General features: G+C 35.7%; 1 protein-coding gene across 1 annotated transcript in view; it reads right to left on the reverse strand.

Annotated features, from left to right (window-relative positions):
* Window positions 1-371: 371 nt before the first annotated feature.
* LOC136031353 (protein O-mannosyl-transferase TMTC4-like) overlaps window positions 372-21,332 on the reverse strand; it is a 119,567-nt gene continuing 98,606 nt past the window's right edge. Inside the window, exons 11-12 of the mRNA XM_065710850.1 lie at window positions 7,034-7,254; window positions 372-1,590 (exon numbers count right to left, since the gene is read on the reverse strand). Coding sequence (XP_065566922.1) covers window positions 1,135-1,590; window positions 7,034-7,254 — 677 coding nt within the window. The 3' untranslated portion in view covers window positions 372-1,134. The remainder of the gene's footprint in view (window positions 1,591-7,033; window positions 7,255-21,332) is intronic.

Consider the following 21,332-nt stretch of genomic DNA (forward strand, 5'->3'; position numbering starts at 1 on the left):
GAAATTACTCATTATATGAAAGGGGCTGTTCCCTCCTTAACACCCCGCTTTTTATGCTAAAGTTTTTTACTGTTTTAAAAAGTAGAGTTGAGCGAAAGAGTCAGACTTTAGCGTAAAGAGTGGGACGTTGAGGAGGGAACAGCCCATTTTATATACGGAGTAATTTCTGTTCGTTTTAAGTTTTAATGTCACTCCTTACTTTCAGTTGAAAAAAATTGTTTTTTTGTTTAATCTTCATTAAAGAACGAAAAAAGCCCCTCTCGTATTTTGAACACTACTTTTTGGCATCGATTTCCTCGTCCCTCACCCCTGTTTTGTCGCGCATTGGCCTCACTGTTACCTCACATATAACTTTTTCTAAGTAATACTGGAACGTTCAGAATCTTTTATTTTAGCTTAAAACAATTAATACATGAGATCAGCAAGACTAGTAAAATCCACTTTAAACTTTTCGACTAGAAAAAGAACATTTCGGGGTTTCTAAGAAAAACACAAGTTAAGACGGCTACAGCCAAGGTTATCCACGGAAATATTAATTCCTGTAATAAACAAATAGAAAATTTCACTTTTCTAATTTTTGGAAGATTCATTATAGTACAGGTAGCATCTGTGAATAAAAGGGAACGCCAGAGCACAGACATGAACGCGGAATATAGCTTGGGCATAGCTTCCCTGAAACCTCAAACGTTTCATAATCTTAAAAATTTCAAACAGATTTTCATAGTCCTTCGAAGTTAATGTAGTTTCACGTGTTTTTTTTTGGGTGTGCACGTGTTTTTTCATTCTTATTTCTTAATGTAACACTTGCTCAAAATAGGTTCTCCAAAATAATCACTCTGTGCGTGCTCGTTAGGAATTACCCTGGGACTTAAAAAAGGAAAGTAAGTGAATTGAAACATGCTTGGTTGCTCAGTGCCATGCCCGTATCCAGGGGGGTTAGGGAGTTTGAGCTGCCTCCCAAAATGTTTCTCCGACTCGTAAAAACTGAAAGGAAATGCATATAAACGTATTTTTGATGTGTTTTTTTGTCCCCCCCCCCTTCCCGAGTAATAATCCTGGGTGCGGGACTTCTCAGTACTACTTTTCACCTTTTTCGCTTTAGCCAAGCTCTTTCTAAGTTTGGATATAGTTCTTTTAGCGTTCTCCAATCTCATAATCATCACGTAATAAATCTTCCATTTTGAATGATCGCCTGTTTCTTTTTGTTCTCATGTTCCGATTCTTATCAACTTTTGTGACTGTTTCTCGAGCAAAGCTGGTAGTCGCTCCGGCTGTTACGCTCTGGGCTTGTTGATAGTAAAACAAAACTGAGGGATGTGTTGAGGGAACGAAGGAAGGAAACAGGGCCGGGGGAGGTAAAGCAAATTGAGGGGGGATAACATTTGACGTTGATTGTGCATCAGGAATAAAGTCAATCCTTGCTGTGTCTGCGTTTTTAAGAATTCTTTCTATGGTTGCAACTGAAGGAGTCTGTTTTTCATCGCATTGGCCTTGCGATACAAGAACTTCGTGAATTTCGTGAGCAAATAAAGCGGGGTTTTCTGTCTTTAGACGAAGAACCTTTCGCACAACACTTGGAGTTGCTCCAGTCTGAAATAGAATATATGAATGGATAATAATAAACAAAATCAGTAATAATACTACAACAAAACACAATAATGAACCCTCTTCCTCCTGAACCTTGCCTTTGAAGGGGGTAGTTTGGTATTTGGTTCTATACGCATAAATCGCGTATCTAAATTTGGTATAAGGTCGCAAGTAGAACTTAAATGGGTAGATAATTAAGTTGGATGGGAGAAGGCTTTAAAGCAGAGACTGAATCACAGATTTCAACCAAGTAAAGTCAAAATTTAAAACGAACGAAATTACTGCTTTTCAGTTTATGAACATTTTTTTAAAAAAAAATTCAAATTAACTGGCTCGTGGTATTTCGCTATATTTAAAGAATTCTGATTAACTAGCGCTTTACTTGATTAAGCTTGCTCGAGTTTTTTTTACAATTAAAATTGTACAGTATTAATTTTATGGCCAATAAATGACTATTGAGAGTTTTGTAAATTAGTCTTTTATTCTCTTTGGGCTGCTTTAGCATTTTTCTGCTCCTAATCTTTGTTCATTGGGTCCATTTAATCCTTTCAGTAAAGTGCCTGTTTTTCAGAATTCAACAAATATAGAAAAATAGCTATGCTTAGAGTTTACGCAAATAAGATGCAAAGACCGCGTTTGCGACTCTGAATTAGTTTCAATTTATTCACAATCTGTCAATCCAGGATTAGCAACCTCGCCCAAAGGTTAGACTGTCGTGCCAGTTTCTAAAATAGAACTCAGTTATCACTATCCGACTGTCGATTTGACAATCGGATTGTAAATCAAAAAGCGTTTGTTAATTTTTGAACTTTCATGTCTTTCAGACGCTTTTTATTACTCCTGCGTAATAAGAAATATACCAGCAGATGTATTTTCACCTGATAAGTATATTATGTATCAAATTCCAAAAGCATTGTTTTTTTGGCATCGTCACAAAAAATTGCGAATGTTTTCTGTGTGTTTTATAAATTTTATTATTTGTGATCAGTTCAGTTTTTTCCTCAGTTTTTTCTTCAATTTTTAATTGCAAAAAAACTGGTATTTCTAAGAACAAGCGATTTAGCCAAGCAAATAAAAGGATGACTGTTTTTTTTTTGGCTTCGATAGCAGTTATGCATCTCAAACTTCAATTTATCTGCCATTTACCGTTGACTGAATTGTATTTCTTATGTTGTTATATTTGTATACTAGAAAAATAAAAGTGATGGATCCGTTAATTTACAACAAAACCCATCTTTGCATGTAAATATGTGAAATCGACAAAATTTAGCAGACTCAGTTTTAATCTATATGCAAGAAATCAAATTTGAATTATTAAGTTTAACGATTCTGTTATTAAGTAAAAATAAAATAAGTGCCACCAGGGTTAAAGCCCATAAAGTATTTATTATCCGAGATAAAAAAAAAAAACACAACTCAGAAATGGATGACGCTTCTCGAGGAATATGATTATGATGATTACTGTCTATTAACATTACAGAAGTTCCCAATAAAGTTTGAACTAACAGCCAGCTAAGGGTGGAGTTTGATATCAAATTTGAGTTTGCTATTTCAACTACTGCGAAAACTGACAACTTTAATGATTAGATCTATCTGTCTAGCAGTGAATAATTTCTAACAAATTATTAATTCCAATCAATTATGGGGGCATTATGCCCGAGGAAGCCTATTCCCTCTTTTCTATGGTTTGTCCTTCTATTTCTATGGTTGAATGAAGGATTACAACTCACCCCTTGTATACTCTCTCTCCAACCCTACTTAGTAATTGGAAACTAAAATACATGTTCTGAAAAAAACTGCCGAGCGAAAAAAATGAAATCATCAAAGTTATCAAACGAAAACAGTTTTTCCAGAAATTTTGCAAAATACCTCGAAACTCCGATGTGTATAAAAACTAATTTGAAAGCTAATACTTACATGTATATGCTTAGAATAAAAATCATGTTTATCCTAACAATAATTTCGGGATTTTCAAAACAGATCTTCAAAACCATGCCAGTTTTTTCTAATTAGAGTTTCACCCCCCCCCCCTTTCGTCAAGTTGTGCATGAATTGCTAGCTGGTTTTGACACCACACGCTTTTCGGTCATTTGGAAGCCTAAGAAGGGGGCTAATTCCCTAAATTTGGAGAACTTTCTTGTTTTAGCCTTGTATTTTTCTATTCTAATGATCAATTCTCCTATAATGTTAAAGTCCAAGAAGCAAAATAATGAAAGTATACTTTCTTGCAGTGATTTCGTTTCAGAGGAGCAAGGGGGGCAGTTGCCCCCAATAATTTGGAGAAAAAATTATTATATAGCCCATGCCCCATAACTCTCCGAATGGAGACTTCTTGCCTCCCCCAATAAAAATGCTAGAGCTATGCCCCTGCTTTCTTGCAATAAGCTATAAATTTGTGGCAGAGCGGCAGAAAAATTGCAATAGTAACAGCACGAATTTCTGCTTAAATTCTACTGATACTCTTCAGTTTCCTAAGATCTATAGATGTTTCATACAGGATAACATTTAAGAAATATCTGTTTTTTTTTTTTTTTTTTTTTTTTTTTTTTTTATTATAACTCTCCATTGATGCCAAGAATAAAAAAAAACCTTGGACTCTTTATGTGACGATATTGCTGCTTTTTTTCTTTCTTTTTTTTGTAAGGGAAATCAAACAGATCGTGGTAACGAACTGCAGTAAGGAGCGACCCGGCTCAATAGTAACTAAAACTCTAAAAAATTTTGATACTGAAAGATACATCAAAAGAATTAGATTTTTATGTTGATTTTAAATATATAAGTTTAATCAAATTTAGACTTACTTATCAAAAGTTACGAGCCTGAGAAAATTTGCCTTATTTTGGGAAATAGGGGGAAACACCCCTTAAAAATCCTAGAATCTTAACCTAAATCACACCATCGCATTCACCGTATCAGAGAACCCTATTGTAAAAGTTTCAAGCTCCTGATCTACAAAAATTTTGAACTTGGTATTTTATTTGCCAGAAGACCGATCACGGGTGCGTTTTTTTTTTCCAGGGGTTATTGTATTGACCAAGTGATCCTAGAATGTCACAAGAGGGCTCATTCTAACGGAAAGGAGAAGTTCTAGTGCTCTTTTTAAATGACCAAAAAATTGAAGGGCACCTAGGCCCCCTCCCACGCTCATTTTTTCCAAAAGTCAATGGATAAAATTTTTTTTAGATAGCCATTTTGTTCAGCATATTTGAAAACCATAATAGCTATGTCTTCGGGATGATTTACTCCCCCACAGTCCCCGGGGGAGGTGCTGCAAGTTACAAATTTTGACCAGTGTTTACATACAGTAATGGTTATTGGGAACTGTACAGATGTGTTCAGGGGGGTCTTTTTGGTTGGGGGGGGGGGTTGATGGAAGGGGGCTGTGTGGGAGGACCTTTCCATGGAGGAATATGTCGTGGGGGAAGAGAAACTCAATTAAGGGGATGCAGGATTTTCTAGCATTATTATATAAAAAAAAATGAAAAAATAAATGTGAAAAGTTTTTTCAACTGAAAGCAGGGAGTATTATCAAAACTTGAAACGAACAGAGATAATTACGCATATGAGGGGTTCTTCTCCTCTTAAATAACCTCGCTCTTTACGCTAAAGTATTTTTAGTAATTTCAACTACTTATTTGACCTATTTTAGTGAATATTTTATTTGACTTTATATTATTTGACTACCTATTTTAGAAAATAGGGGGGGGAACAATCCCTAATTGTCATAAAATCTTAAAGAAAATCACACCATCAGATTCAGCGTATCAGATAAGCCTAATGAAGAAGTTTCGAGCTCCTATCTACAAAAATGTGGAATTTTGTGTTTTTTGGCAGAAGACAGATCACGGATGCGTGTTTATTTGTTTTTTTTTTGTTTTGTTTTTTGTTTTTTTTTTAGGGGTGATCGTATCGACTCAGTGGTCCTAGAATGTCACGAGAGGGCTCATTCTAACAGGAATTAAACGTTCTAGTGCCCCTTTTATGCGACCAAAAAAAATTGGAAGGCACTTAGGCCCCCTTCCACGCTCATTTTTCCCCAGAGTCGCCGGATCAAAATTCTGAGATAGCCATTTTATTCACCATAGTCGACAAACTTAGTACCTATGTCTTTGAGGACGACTTACTCCCCCACAGTCCCTGTGGGAGGGGCTGCAAGTTACAAACTTTGTGGGCGGAGGATTTTCTAGTATTATTTAAATAAACAATGAAAAAATAAATATGAAAAGTTTTTTCAACTGAAAGTAAGGAGCAGCATTAAAACTTAAAACGAACAGAAATTATTACACATATAAGGGGTTCACCTCCTCGTAATACCTCGCTCTTTACGCTAAAGTATTTTTAGTAATTGCAACTATTTATTCTAAGGCCTTTTTGATTCAGGGGTCATTCTTAAGGAATTGGAGTAAAATTTAAGCTTTAATGTAAAGAGCTAGGTATTGACGAGGGAGTGAACCCCCTCATATACGTAATAAAACATACGAATATAGAAGTTCGTTACGTAAGTTAATTCGTAAGTTACGTATATTTTTTACTAATGAAAACGTTCGTAAAAAATTAAAAGTTCTAGTTGCGTTTTTTAGTAATAAAAAAATTGGAGGGCAACTGGGCCTCCTCCCCCGCTCCTTTTTTCTCAAAATTTTCTGATTAAAACTACGAGAAAGCCATTTATCCCAAAAAATTAATATGCAAATTTTGTTTTAATTATTTATGTGCGGAGAGCCAAAATCAAAACATGCATTAATTAAAACGTTCAGAAAAAAAAAACAAGTTTTCCAACTGAAAGTAAGGAGCGACATTAAAATTTAAAACGAACAGAAATTACTCCGTATGTGAAAGGGGCTTTTCCTCCTCAATGGCCTGCTCTTTACGCTAAAGTTTTTTACCGTTTTAAAAAGTAGAGTTGAGAGAAAGAGTCAAACTTTAGCGTAAAGAGCGGGGCATTGAGGAGGGAGCAACCTCTTTTATATACGGAGTAATTTCTGTTCGTTTTAAGTTTAAATGTCGCTCCTTACTTTCAGTTAAAAAACATTTTTTTTATTTAATTACAAGAAGATACGGAGTAAAATCCATATTAGATGTCCAATTTTAACAAAAACTCATGTTGATTTCTACTGGCTCTTTGTCTATGTTGAACAATGTCATTTTTGTAAGGTTTATTGTGTATGCATATCTTTGAACTTGATAATTAACAAAAATTGATTTTAATCCATAATTGACAAGCCTCTCTAATGAAAGTAAAGAGCTGACCCGAAACTTAAATCAAACAAAATTACTGCTTCGCAGTTTTTGCAGCATATATCCAAAAAAAGTTATTTTAAATTGATTGCGAAACAAGCCGAAAATATGTAGGGCGTACATCAGTTTGCACAATGTGACGATATTGTGCAAAAACTGGTGCTAGCCATTACCACTTCTTTCGTAGCTGTCTTGACAAAAAAATACTTACTTTCCCCCTAGTTCCTCCAAATGACCCTGGTTTTACAGACCCAGTCTCATAGAATCGGGTTAAAATTTTAGAAACACAGCCATGGGAAACTAAAAGCTGTCGAGAAATATCGCAGGGTCGTACTCCGAGGAGAGCTAGCTGTACAATTTTTCTTCGTATATAATCTGGAAGTGGTCTCCCGTTAACAAAAACGCCACCAAGCTGGTTTACACCAGTTTGACCTAAAAAATAAAGCTGAAAAAGAAAGTGGTCTCAAGGCTTCCTGAAGGTATCAAAGATTCAGCTGGTATTTATAATTAAAGAACTAATTGAATAGTATAACTTTATATAAACTAAAAATAGTCAATTATAAATTTTACAAAATAAATATATTGATAAATACAAAAGCACTAAACAAGTATTCCTTTTAAGGAAGCATTCTTGCCTTGGGGCAACTACATGTGCATGAAATTTTTAGAGATGAGCACATTTTCAGAAGACTCAAATTTGTCAAAATTTGATTTTTGATATTAATATGAAATTACACGGTGATGAAAGAAACTTTTAAATAAATTGGTAAAGGCATTAATTTGTATAACAAAACAGTCACAATCACCACTACTACGCCTGAAGATCATTTTCTTCGTTGAAGAATCGGAACTTCCGAAGACCGGCTAAATGGCTTGGCAATAGCATATATACATGGACAAATCAGAGTCACTGAGAATGAACCACTCGATGGAATTTCTAAAAAGTCACGCACACGATTTTTCCTCGTAAAAAAAAGAAAAAAAAATTGTTATCAACCAACAAACCTTTGTACCTAAAAACTGACCTTTTCTCTATTTGTTGCAGATAGAAACATTGGCGAATTTTGGCAAATTTAATTTTGGCAAATTAAAGTTTGGTATTTTATTATTATTAACCCTCAATATTAGCGAACATCCTTGGCAGGTTTTTTTGGGGGGGAATTTCATTCAGATGTAGCTGTCACTGAGCTATTTTGATACTAAAACCTAATCAAAAAAGGTCGTGTTTTTCATCCTCATTTTTAGCTGCATGTTTTGTCACTACAATAATAAAAACAAGAGGCATAAGTGATAAATAAATTACTCCACAAATTTCACATAAGACAGTATTTTTTTTTCAGGTTTTTTAGGTGCCAGGAGAAAGAATAAAAAAAATTAATAAATATGGACCTGTGCATATAAGGTAAAGGTAAAGGATACGGCATTAGACTTTACAGTCCGTACCGGCGGTGCTGATCTCCGTTTCTTGGCCCTTTTCTAGCTGTGACCCTGCTGTAGATTAATTTTAATGTGTACTATGTTGTGTAGCTTAGTTTGCACTATGTGTGTATTTACTTGCGGTGGGGCTATTGAAAATTAGGGGAACTAAAACACATTAAAAGCTTTAAATAAGGATTTAGATTTGTTTGGTAAGTTTTTTATATTATACTTTATCAATCAGCGCTATTTATAATTTTTGAAATCGCACACATTCTAGCTGTTTGGTACTCCCATATTATGTTGGTGACTGAGTCACTTTTAATATGCCGCTGCTCATGGAAGAAAAAGTATGATATATACTTTTCATGTGAAATTTTCATAAATTATTTCAATGCAATGAAGAAACCTAGAAATGAGAAATAGTCAGGAGCCTTAAGTAAAGTTGTGCACACAAAGCCGAAATCATGGGGAAAATTAAATCAAAGCGAGATATATATCTTAAAAGTGTTACCACACATAGACAGCGCCTTTGTAAAAAGTATTTGGAGCTTGGTAGATGCAAATATCCAAAATACTTAATAATGCGGTACGCCGAAGAACTAGACAAGTCAAGAGATTTAGGTCGGAGCAGAATCCTGTAGCTTCTTCCCCGTTGCCCTACCGGATCGTGACTGGTGGTAGAAACTTGGATTGCGACAAATTGAAGGATTGTCGACGGATTTTCGATCCTGCAATAGTTTTAATCGGAAGATTTTGAGAAAAAAGGAGCGAAGGAGGAGGCCTAGTTGCCCTCCAATTTTTTGATTACTTAAAAAGGCAACTATAACTTTTAATTTTTACGAACGTTTTCGTAAGTAAAAAATATATGTAACTTACGAATTAAATTACGTTGCAAACTTCAATATTCATATGTTTTTATTGCGTATATGAGGGGGCTCACCCCTCGTCGATATCTCGCTCTTTACATTAAAGCTTAAATTTTGTCCCAATTCCTTAAGAATGACCCTGAATCACAAAGGCCGTAGCATAAATAGTTGAAATTACTAAAAATACTTTAGCGTAAAGAGCGAGGTATTACGAGGAGGTAAACCCCTCATATGCGTAATAATTTCTGTTCGTTTTAAGTTTTAATGCTGCTTCTCACTTTCAGTAGGAATGTAGTTCTCACTTTCACGCAAGTGACTGTTGGAAAATAAACACCCAGCTTAAAAAAAGGATCCTTGCATTTGAAAATATGAGCCTCACAAGAATGTTGAATACAAGCTGGCAACAAAAAATTACAAATGCAGAAATACACTGAAAAACAGGTCAACCTCCAGTCATTGAGTTGCTGAAAAGAAGGCGGTGAACATACCTGGGACACGTTCTTCGTATGGAAGAGAGCCGCCTTCCTCGAACAACCAATGGAAGCCAGACGGTAGAAGAAAGAGAGGTTGCCCCAAAAATATATTGAGACGAGCACATGACCGAGATCAGAGGACGGCCGGCACCTCACTAATACCTGAATGGGAAGACGTCATCGCTGCAGCAAAAATGCGAGACGAATGGAGAGGCTTTGTCGACGCCCTATGCGCCACCGATGGCTCTGGAGGAACTAAGGTAAGGTAAGAAAATCCTGCGCCCCTCCGTTGAAAGTCTCTTCCCCCATGAGAAGTTCCTCCATGGAAGGATCTCCCCGGTAACCCTCCCCCCTCATATATCCCCCCCCAAACCAAAAAAATCCCCCTGAAAACGTCTGTACACTTCCCAGTAACCATTACTATATGTAAACACAGGTCAAAGTTTGTAACTTGCAGCCCCTCTCACGGGGACTGCGGGGAGTAAGTCATCCCCAAAGACATAGTTATTGGATTTTCCGACTATGGTGAATAAAATGGCTATCTCAGAATTTTGATCCGGTGACTTTGGTGAAAAATGAGCGCGGGAGGGGGCCTAGGAACCCTCCAATTTTCTGGTCACTTAAAAAGGACACTAGAACTTATAATTTCCGTTAGAATGAGCCCTTTCGCGAGATTATAGGACTACTGAGTCGATACGATCACCCCTGAGAAAAAAACAAACAAACACGCATCCGTGATTGGTCTTCTGGCAAAAAATGTGAAATTCCACATTTTTGTAGATTGGGGCTTGAAACTTCTACAATCAGGTTCTCTGATACGCTGAATCAGATGGTGTGATTTTCTTTAAGATCATATGAGGTGTTTTATGGGGTGTTTCCCCCTATTTTCTAAAATGAGGTAAATTTTTCAGGCTCGTAACTTTTGATGGGTAAGACTAATCTTGAAACTTGTATATTTGAAATCAGCTATAAAATTCCATTCTTTTGATGTAACTATTGGTATCAAAATTCCATTTTTTAGAGTTTCGGTTACTATTGAGCCTGGTCGCTCCTTACTGCAGTTCGTTACCACGAACTGTTTTGAAAATGTTGAATTTTGTATCTTTTGTCAGAAGGCAGATCACGGATGCGTGTTTATTTGTTTGTTTCTTTTTGTTGTTTTTTTCCAAGGGTGATCGTATCGACCCAGGGGTCCTAGAATGTTGCGTGAGGGCTCATTCTAACGGAAATGAAAATTTCTAGAGCCCTTTTTAAGCAACCAAAAAAATCGGAGGGCACATAGGCCCCTGTCCCACGCTAATTATTTTCCGAAAGTCACCGGATCAAAATTCTGAGATAGCCATTTTATTCAGCGTAGTTGAAAATCCTTATAACTATGCCTTTTGGGACGACTTACTCCCCCACAGTCCCCGTGGGAGGGGCTAAAAGTTACAAACACTGACCATTGCTTACATATAATAATGGTAATTGGGAAGTGTATTGACATTTTCAGGGGCGTTTTCATTTGGTTGGGGGCAGGGGTTGAGAAGAAGGCGATATGTTGGGGGAACTTTTCATGAAGGAATTTTTCATGGGGGAAGAAAATTTCCATGAAGAGAGCTCAGGATTTTCTAGGATTATTTAAAAAAAAAAACAATGAAAAAATAAATATGACAGTTTTTCCAACTGAAAGGAACAAAATATTCCTGTTATTATTTTCATGTAAATGTTAATTCCTCTAAATATTCCATAATAATTTATGTTAAAAGGAACAGAAATTATTACGCATATGAGGAGATCATCTCCTCCTAATACCTCGCTCTTTACGATAAAGTATTCTTAGAAATTTCAACTATTCATTCTACCGCTTTCGTGATTCAGGGGTCATTCTTAAGAAATTGGGATAAAATTTAAGCTTTAGCGTGAAGAGCGAGGTACTGACAAGGGGGTGAACCTACTCATATATGTAATAAAAATATGAGAATACAGAAGTTGGTTACGTAAGCTAATTTGTAAGTTACGAATATCTTTAACTAATAAAAATTTATTTTTACTAATAATTTTACTAATAAAAACACTCATAAAAAATTAAAAGTTCTAGTTGCCTTTTTAAGTAACCAAAAAATCGGAGGGCAACTAGACCTCCATCCCGCTCCTTTTTTTCTCAAAATCATTCGATGAAAACTATGAGAAAGCCACTTAGCCAAAAAAAAGATAAATAGGCAAAATCGTTTTAATTATTCATCTGCGGAGACCATAAATCAAAACATGCATTGATTCAAAAACGGTTATAAATTAAATTAAATAAAAACAAGTGTTTTTTAACTTAAAGTAAGGAGTGACATTAAAACATAAAACGAACAGAAATTACTTCATATATGAAAGGGGCTGCTTCCTCATCAACGCCCCGCTCTTCACGCTAAAGTCCGACTCTTTCTCTTTACTCTATTTTTAAAATAGTAAAAATTTTAGCGTAAAGAGCGGGGCGTTCATGAGGAAGCAGTCCCTTTCGTATACGAAGTAATTTCTGTTCGTTTTAAGTTACTCCTTACTTTTCTTACTTTCTATACTATACTTCACTTCACTCCTTACTTTCAGTTATTTTTTTTTCCAATTTGATTCGTAAGAACACTTTGGTTTTCTATGAATCCTCAAAGAAAGCTTTCAACTAATTTTGGTGTTTAGTTTCGAACTAATCAACTGAGATATTTTAAATAGCCTAACCCTAGGAAAAAAGTGGAAAAAACAATAAATTTTAAAATGCACTCTATGCACGCCGTCACAGTTGCATATACATGGGCATTTTGTACATGTATTTTGTACAGTAAATGTAGTATTTTGTACATTATACATGGGCATTTTCTCTTCTCCCTTGGTCGGTAACCAAGCTTTGCAAGACGCAGCCAAATATATTACTATTTCTCGGCTGAAGCATCTCGCCAAAGGAAGCAGTCTATCAAAAGCTTTCACAAGACTTGATAATTGGTGCTATTTGAAGTTCTGACAATCGACGGTCTCTAGAGAATAAAAAGACAGAAGGCTAACCTAACTTCAATTTTGAAGCTCGATGTTTTCAAGTTCACTTAATCACGGCCAGTGGAAAATAATTCAGTGACATGAAACTTTCAGAGATTATTCTCTTACTGAAAACTATCATGTTTTTTTTGGGGGGGAAGGGGAAGTGGTTAGGGGTCTTCGAATGAGCAACACAAAACTTTTCCCTGATCATTTTGAAACTAACATAAGTTTTTAGGCCAAGGGAATCAATATTCAAAAAAATTCAAAGAATGAGTCCTTTGGAAATTGTATCCTACTCTAAAAAATGGGGCTTAAGAAGGACAAATTATTTTCGATTGGCCTGAAAATTATATGAAATCTTGAGATAAGGGAAGCCCAATACAGAAGGAAAATAGAAAAAAATATTGCTTTCCCTCACAATTCAGTCCAAAAGTGCAAAAAAGTGCCATAGAACGTTTTCCCGCCCACTTCAAATGGAAGGAGCAATTTTAGAAACGAGGGGGGTCATTCGATAAGAAATTAAAAGTTCTAGTGTCTTTTTAAAAGGTGGAAGCTATAGAAGAGAAATCAGTCTCCCTCTTGCCACCTTTGGAGTCAGGGGGCTCGCAGGGGGGCCCTGGCCCCCCAAAGATTTCTTTCGGTGCTCTCTTTCCCTGTTTTTGTTTCTTTTTTCAGTCTTTTTTAGAATAAATTTGTCAATCTGTTCAATTATTGGCATCTTTGTCAGATTGGTCCCCCTCCAAGATTTTGCTCTTTGGCGTCCTTGTTACGTTGGGCTCCCCCATGATTCCGCTCACAGCATATCCTGCCTCCATTTTTGAATATTGGTGGGATCTTCCAAAAATCCGTGTTTTCTTCATTATTTTTCTTTGTCATGATTTCTCTGTCGCTGTTGCCATTTCGAAACCATTATTTTGCAGGAAATCCACTATCAAACAGTTCGTGGTAACGAACTGTAGTAAGGAGCGACCCGGCTCAATAGTAACCAAAACTCTAAAAAATGGAATTTTGATACCAATAGCTACATCACAAAAATTCCATTTTAATGCTGATTTCAAATATATACCTTTCATCAAGATTAGTCTGACCTATCAAAAGTTACGAGCCTTAGAAAATTTGCCTCATTTTAGAAAATAGGGGAAAACGCCCCCTAAAAGTCATACAATCTTAACGAAAATCACACCATCAGAGTCAGCGTATCAGAGAACCTTATTGTAGAAGTTTCAAGCTCCTATCTACAAAAATGTGGAATTTCGCATTTTTTGCCAGAAGACAAATCACGGATGCGTGTTTATTTGTTTTTTTGTTGTTTTTTTTTCTTTTCCCCAGGGGTGATCGTATCGACCCAGTCGTCCTAGAATGTCACGGGAGGGCGAATTATAACGGAAATTTAAAGTTCTAGTGCCCTTTTTAAGTGACCCAAAAAATTGGAGGGCACCTAGGCCCACTCCCACGCTTATTTTTTCCCAAAAGTCACCGGATCAAAATTCTGAGAGAGCCATTTTATTCACCATAGTCAAAAAACGTAACAACTATGTCTTTGGGGACGACTTACTACCCCGCAGTCTCCCTGGGAGGGGTTGCAAGTTACAAACTTTGATTGTGTTTACATATAGTAATGGTTACTGGGAAATATACGGACGTTTTCAGGGGGATTTTTTTTGGTTTGGGAGGGAGAGTTGAGGTTGGGGGGGGGGTTACGCAGGAGGATCTTTCCATGGAAAAACTTCTCATGGGGCAGAGACTTTCTATGAAGGGGGTGCAGGATTTTTTGCATTATTTAAAAAACAAGGAAAAATAAATATGAGAAGTTTTTTCTACTGAAAGTCCGGAGCAGCATTAAAACTTAAAACGATGAGAAATTATTGCGCATATGAGGGGTTTACCTCCTCGTAATACCTTGCTCTTTACGCGAAAGTATTTTTAGTAATTTCAACTATTTATTCTACGGCCTGTGTGATTCAAGGGTCATTCTTAATTGTGACAGAATTTGAGCTTTAGTGTAAAGAGCGAGATATCGACGAGGGGTGAACTCCCTCATATACGTAATAAGAATATACGAACATAGAAGTTCGTTACGTAAGTTAATTCGTAAATTACGTATGTTTTTTACTAATGAAAATGTTCGTAAAACAATTAAAAGTTCTAGTTGCCTTTTTAAGTAATAAAAAATTGGAGGGCAGCTAGGCTTCCTCCCTCTCTCCTTTTTTCTCAAAATCTTCCAATTAAAACTATGAGAAAGCCATTTAGCCAAAAAGAAAATTAATATGCAAATTTCGTTTTAATTATTTATGTGCGGAGAGCCAAGATCAAAACGAGCATGAATTAAAAAACGTCCAGAAATTAAATAAAAAAACAAGTTTTTTTTAATGAAAGTAAGGAGCGACATTAAAACTTAAAACAAACAGAAATTACTCCGTATATGAAAGGCGTTTTTCTTCCTCAACGCCCCGCTCTTTACGCTAAAGTTTTTTCCTTTTTATGGCACTTGGTATTAACCAAGTGACATATAGCAATCGCCAATTATGTCGGTCTGTCGGTCCCGGTTTTGCTACTTTAGGCACTTCCAGGTAAGCTAGGACGATGAAATTTGGCAGACATATCAGGGACGCGACCAGCTTAAATTGGAAATAGTCGTTTTCCCAATTTGACCAGCTGGGGGGTGGGGGAGAGTAGGGGCGGTTAATCCGGAAAAAATAGAAAAATTGAAGTATTTTTAACTTACGAACTGTTGATCAGATCTTAATGAAATTTGATGTTTGGAAGAATATCGTGTCTCAGAGCTGTTATTTTAAATCCCGACCGGATCTGGTAACATTGGGGGGGGATATGGGAGGGAGAAACCTAAAATCTCGGAAAACCCTTAGAGTGGAGGGATCGACATGAAACTTGTTGGGAAAAATAAGCACAAGTCCTAGATACATGATTAACATAACCGGAACGGATCTGCTCTCTTTGGGGTGGTTGGGGGGGGGGGTAATTCTGAAAAATTAAAAAAATGAGGTATTTTTAACTTACGAACGGGTGATCGGATCTCAATGAAATTTGATATTTAGAAGGATATGGTGTCTTAGAGCTCTTATTTTAAATCCCGACCAGATCTGGTGGCATTGGGAAGGGTTGGGAGGGGGAAACCTAAAAATTGGAAAAGACTTGGAGTGGAGGGATCGGGATGAAACTTGATGGGAATATTAAGCACAAGTCCTAGATACATGATTGACATAATTGGAACAGATACGTTCTCTTTGGGGTAGTTGGGGGGGGGGGGGGGGTTAGTTCTGAAAAATTAGAAAAAATGAGGTATTTTTAACTTACGAACGGGTGATCGGATCTCAGTAAAATTTGATATTTAGAAGGATATCGTGTCTCAAAGCTCTTGTTTTAAATCCTGACCGGATCTGGTGACATTGGGGGAAGTTTGGGGTGGGGAACCTAAAATCATGGAAAACGCTTAGATTGGAGGGATCGGGATGAAACTTGGTGGGAAAAATAAGAGCAGAAGTCTTACATACGTGATTTACATAATTGGAACGGATCCGCTCTATTGGGGGGGGGGGGGGCTAATTCTGAAAAATAAGAAAAATGACGTATTTTTAACTTACAAAGGAGTGATCGGATCTTCATGAAACCTCACATTTAGAAAGACCTCGTAACTCAGATCTCTTATTTTAAATCTCAACCGGATCAAGCGTAATTGGGGGGGGGGCAGTTGGGGGGACCGTAAATCTTAGAAAATATTTAAAGCGGTGAGATCAGGATAAAACTTGATTGGAAGAATAGAAATCTGTCTAAGATACGTGACTGACAAAAACGGACCTGATCTGCTCTCTTTGGTGGAATTGGGGGGGGGGATAATTTTGAAAATTGAGGTATTTGTAACTTACGAAAGGGTGACCAGATCTTAATGAAATTTGATATTTAGAAGGATCTTGTGCTTTAAAGTTCTAATTTTAATTCCTACCAGATCCTGTGACATTGGGGGGAGTTGGAGGGGGAAACCGGAATTCTTGGAAAACGTGAAAATTGGGGTATTTTTATCTTACTAAAAGATGATCGGATCTTAATGAAATTTGATTTTTAGAAGGAATTCATGTCTCAGAGCTCTTATTTCAAATCCCAACCAGATCTTTTGACATTGGGGGGAGTTGGAGGGGGAAATCTTGGAAAAACACTTAGAGTGGAGGAATCGGGATGAAGCTTGGTGGATAAAATAAACAAATCTCCTTGATACGTGATTGACAGAATCGTACTGGATTCGCTCTCTTTGGGGGAGTTGAGGGGAGGGGTTCAGTGATTTGGCGAGTTTGGTGCTTCTGGACGTGCTAGGACGATGAAAACTGGTAGGCGTGTCAGGGAGCTGCAAAATTTGACTTGATAAAGTCGTTTTCCCAGATTCGACCATCTGGGGCTAAAGGGAGAGGAAAAATTAGAAAAAATTAGGTATTTATAACTTACGAGTGGGTGATCGGATCTTAATGAATTTTGATATTTAGAAGGACATCGTGACTCAGAGCTCTTATTTTAAATCCTGACCGGCATTAAGCCTCTTATTTTCCTTTTTAAATCAATCTATTGATTCATAAAATTTTGTTAGAGCTCATACCATATGATCTCTTGGCTCTTAGCTCTTCTCGCCTCTTCACAAGTGCCATATTTGTTTAAAAAAGTATAGCTAAGAGAAAGAGTCAAACTTTAGCGTACAGAGCGGGGCGTTGAGGAAGAAAAGTCCCTTTCATATACGGAGTAATTTCTGTTCGTTTTGAGTTTTAATGTCGCTCCTTACTTTCATTTAAAAAACACTTGTTTTTTTTATTTAATGATATGAAGGAGCCGAAATGTGGTTTTGCAAAATTTATCTACAAGATTTACCAAATCTCAGAGCGAACAAATTCAAGATACCAAGTCCAACTCATGTTATGATTTTCGACTCAAAGTGCTTAAATTTCCTGAGGTCAATCCCAACACCAACTTTTAATTTTTAAGATGCCACTCCAACCTCCAAAAATGGTATGGTGACATTATATAATGGATTTGGATAGAATTCTGGTATTTCACGCACATAGTAAATTAAATCAGCCATAAATCAAATTGAAAGGAATTAAAAAGAAGAAATAAACACTAAAAAGGTAGAAAAGAAAATATTACAGACAAAAGAGGAAATTATACTGTAAACTGTGAACACACACACGCATCATTAATCAAATTGCATCACATCCTTTTATATTTCAGTTGAATTCATGAATTAGAACAGAATCTAATAATTTAACGAAAATTTGTAGTTATCTAACTTCCAACAGGGGGTGCCAATTCAAGAAAGAATTTTGGGAGGTACGGATCTTCAATTTTTAAATAAAGATACTAAAAACACCGATTTAGCTTTATCTCAATGGATACACATGGCGTATCCGTCCCGAATATCCCTCTGCGTTTGAGTCCTAATAGTTATTGCGACTTCTTTTTTTAATAGCAAAAGTGACAATTAGCAGCAGCATCCTTCATATGACAAATAAGAATTCGAACTCTTTGGCCCCAAAAAAAGAAAGTTCTTTATCTTTGCATCTGGTCTAGCCAAACAAATAAACCACGAAGTAGAAAAAGTAAACTCGGTACTTGTATGATACACCCTCGGCCACTAAAGTTGTTCATTTATTGATGCATTATAAAACCGTTTTTTTTTTTTTTCGCTAGTTTCTTTCAGCTCAGCGTGAGACAACACAAAGAGAAGTGACAAAATAGATGAAAAATCTATAATTTGGTCCATATTCGCACGTTTGGGGAAATGTGGTGGTAAAGTATTTGGACAGTGTGAAGTTAGAAAACAATTCTTACTGCATAACATGAAGAATAACTGTACCTAACACATTAGGCATGGAGACCCGCTATACTTTACCTCCCCCTCCTAATGTGCAAATATATAGCCCTAATTTGTTTCTGTTATATTTTATTATACTTATGTATATTTCATTAGGATTGAGCGTCAGAGAAACAGGTTCTACTTAGATGAAGAATATTAAGTCGGGGGTATATATCATCCAAGTACCGTAAATTACATGGCCAGCAGTCACGGAAAAAGGTGTTTTTCTTCTTTTTTTTGCCTCCTATTTGTTTGCAAAACTTAATCTTAAGAGGCAAAAAAAGACAAGACCTTACACCCCCAAGATACACGGTTTCATTGTTCCCAAATTCCGTAAATGACATCAGCACTGAATAGTATAAATATAGATTTCCGCGGGGGGGGGGCTAGATACGTGCACAGGAAATTATTTTGGGAAGGTCAGCAATTAAGCGGAGGAGACTGAAAACGCTATAAAGAAGGCGTAAGAATAGTAGAAAAGAAGAATTTTTCGGAAGAACCTGGCCCATTATCACCTTCTCCATTTTCAAGTACCTGGGACAAGGATACATACAGTTTTTTAACAAAGGGTGGGAAAATCTTTAAAAAGACATTTGCTAGAAAACTGTCTTATTCATTGTAAGCTATACAAATTTTATGCTTAACATATAATTTAGTTTTGCTAGGGATAACCTACCCCCTATTCTCCCCTGTGGGTGTCTTTGATAGTGCTTTAAATTTTACCTGTATGTGGCATGTGCTGAAAATTAAACTTTCCTTCCAGTGTGTTTACACTTTGGTCTTTTGGAAAACAACTGGATACTCTGGTAAAATTCCCCCTACAGCTATGAGCCAATAAGTATTGTTCTAAGCCACTTCTAAGGCTATTGGAGGGAACACTGCTAGAATATGACCAATGAAATCCTTAGGAATTATTGTCAAATATTTAATGAAATAAGCTGATGATCCGAAGATGGGGATGTTCTAGAGGATAGCTTATTTCGATATGACCGAAATGCACGCTCTCGTCCAAAATAAGTGCATGTTCCTTTCCGAGAGATAGTGAATTTTGGTCTTCCAAGACTCAAAAATATAGAAAAGAATTTCTTTTATATATATATATATATATATATATATATATATATATATATATATATATATATATATATATATATATATATATATATATTATATATATATAAATATATATATATATATATATATATATATATATATACATAAATATATATAAATATATATATATATATATATATATATATATATATATATATATATATATATATATATATATATATATATATATTTATATATATTTATATATATATATATATATATATATATATATATATATATATATATATATATATATATATATATATATATATATATATATATTATATATATATATATATATATATATATATATATATACATATATATATATATATATATATATATATATATATATATATATAAATATATATATATATATATAAATATATATATATATATATATATATATATATATATATATATATATATATATATATATATATATATATATATATATGTAAAAGTTAGTGGTGTAATGGACTGTAAGTAAGGAGTAACTCGACCCAATAGTAACCAAACTCTAAAAAAGAAATTTGATAACAATTGATACATAAATAGAACTGGTTTTTTCAGCTAATTTCAAATCTACAAAATCCATTAATTTTGTGCAGTAGTGCCCAACTGATTTTGGGCCATGCCCCTCCAAGGTATTTCTAAAATCTTTGTGATATTTAAATTTTGCTATTCAAAATGTTACGTGTATTCACCTGAAGGAAGCTTAAAAGCTTATACTAATGAAAAAGATTGTCTGAATGCACCACGTTTTTTACAACATATGACTTTGTTATAATATTATCATGTACCTTTTCTTCTCTTTAAATGCATATGCACGAGAGGTCATTCGCGTAAAAATTATTTTTTCACAATTAAAGCTCTAAGGTACAGTCAGCCAAGGGGTGTACGTCCTGGCCATAACCTACCAAAATATTGCCAAGTCCCACATGTGGGGCCCGCATCCAATGTTGTGAATCACGGGTGTAATGCTACCCACCAAAGACTACAAGCGCAAATAACTTGTCTGGTTTTCAAAGAAGGTGAAACTTCACCTCCACCATAGTTGAAAACTCCAATAACTGTGCCTCTGGGATAACATGAATTCCAATAGCCTCTTGGAAAAGAGCTGTAAGTTATGCAATTTGCCCTTTGTTTGCTTGTATTATTTATTTGTTGGAAAACATACGGAAGTTTTTTTAGGAGAATTGTCTGTGGAGGATTTTTCACGGAGAGGATTTTCCATGGGGAAGAAAGTTATAGGGGACAATTGTATAAAAAAGGATTTTCCGAAACTCATATACGGAATACTTTTTCTTTGTGTTACTTCGCTTGCTCAATTTTGTATATGGAGAGAATGTTCTGTGGGAAATTTTCATCAGGTAGGGAATTGTCTGGGGGGATTTTTCTGAAGGGGAGACTTTCCGCAGAAGGAAGTTTCTTGGGGGAAAAATTTTCTGAAAAATACTTTTGACGTAGGTGGGGGAATTCCGGTAAAATTTGAATAACAATCGGAAATCAAATAAAAAAACATGTTTTTTTTTCAAATAAAAGTAAGAAGAATTTTCTAGAGAAATTTTCCGAGGTGGATTTTATGGGGAATCACCAAGAGGATTTTACGCGTAGCCTCCGAGGAGGGGGGTTACGTGGGTGGAATTTTCCATCGGGGGATTTTCCACAGAAAGATTTTTTTCGGGGGGGGGGGGGGGGGTAGCTTTCTGGGGAAAATTTCCCACAAAGGGGGAGATTTTATTTCGTATAAAAGGGTTGCCCCATCCTCAATCTATCACTCTTCAA

The sequence above is a fragment of the Artemia franciscana genome, chromosome 9, assembly GCF_032884065.1.
Source record: "Artemia franciscana chromosome 9, ASM3288406v1, whole genome shotgun sequence".
Lineage (NCBI taxonomy): Eukaryota > Metazoa > Arthropoda > Branchiopoda > Anostraca > Artemiidae > Artemia > Artemia franciscana.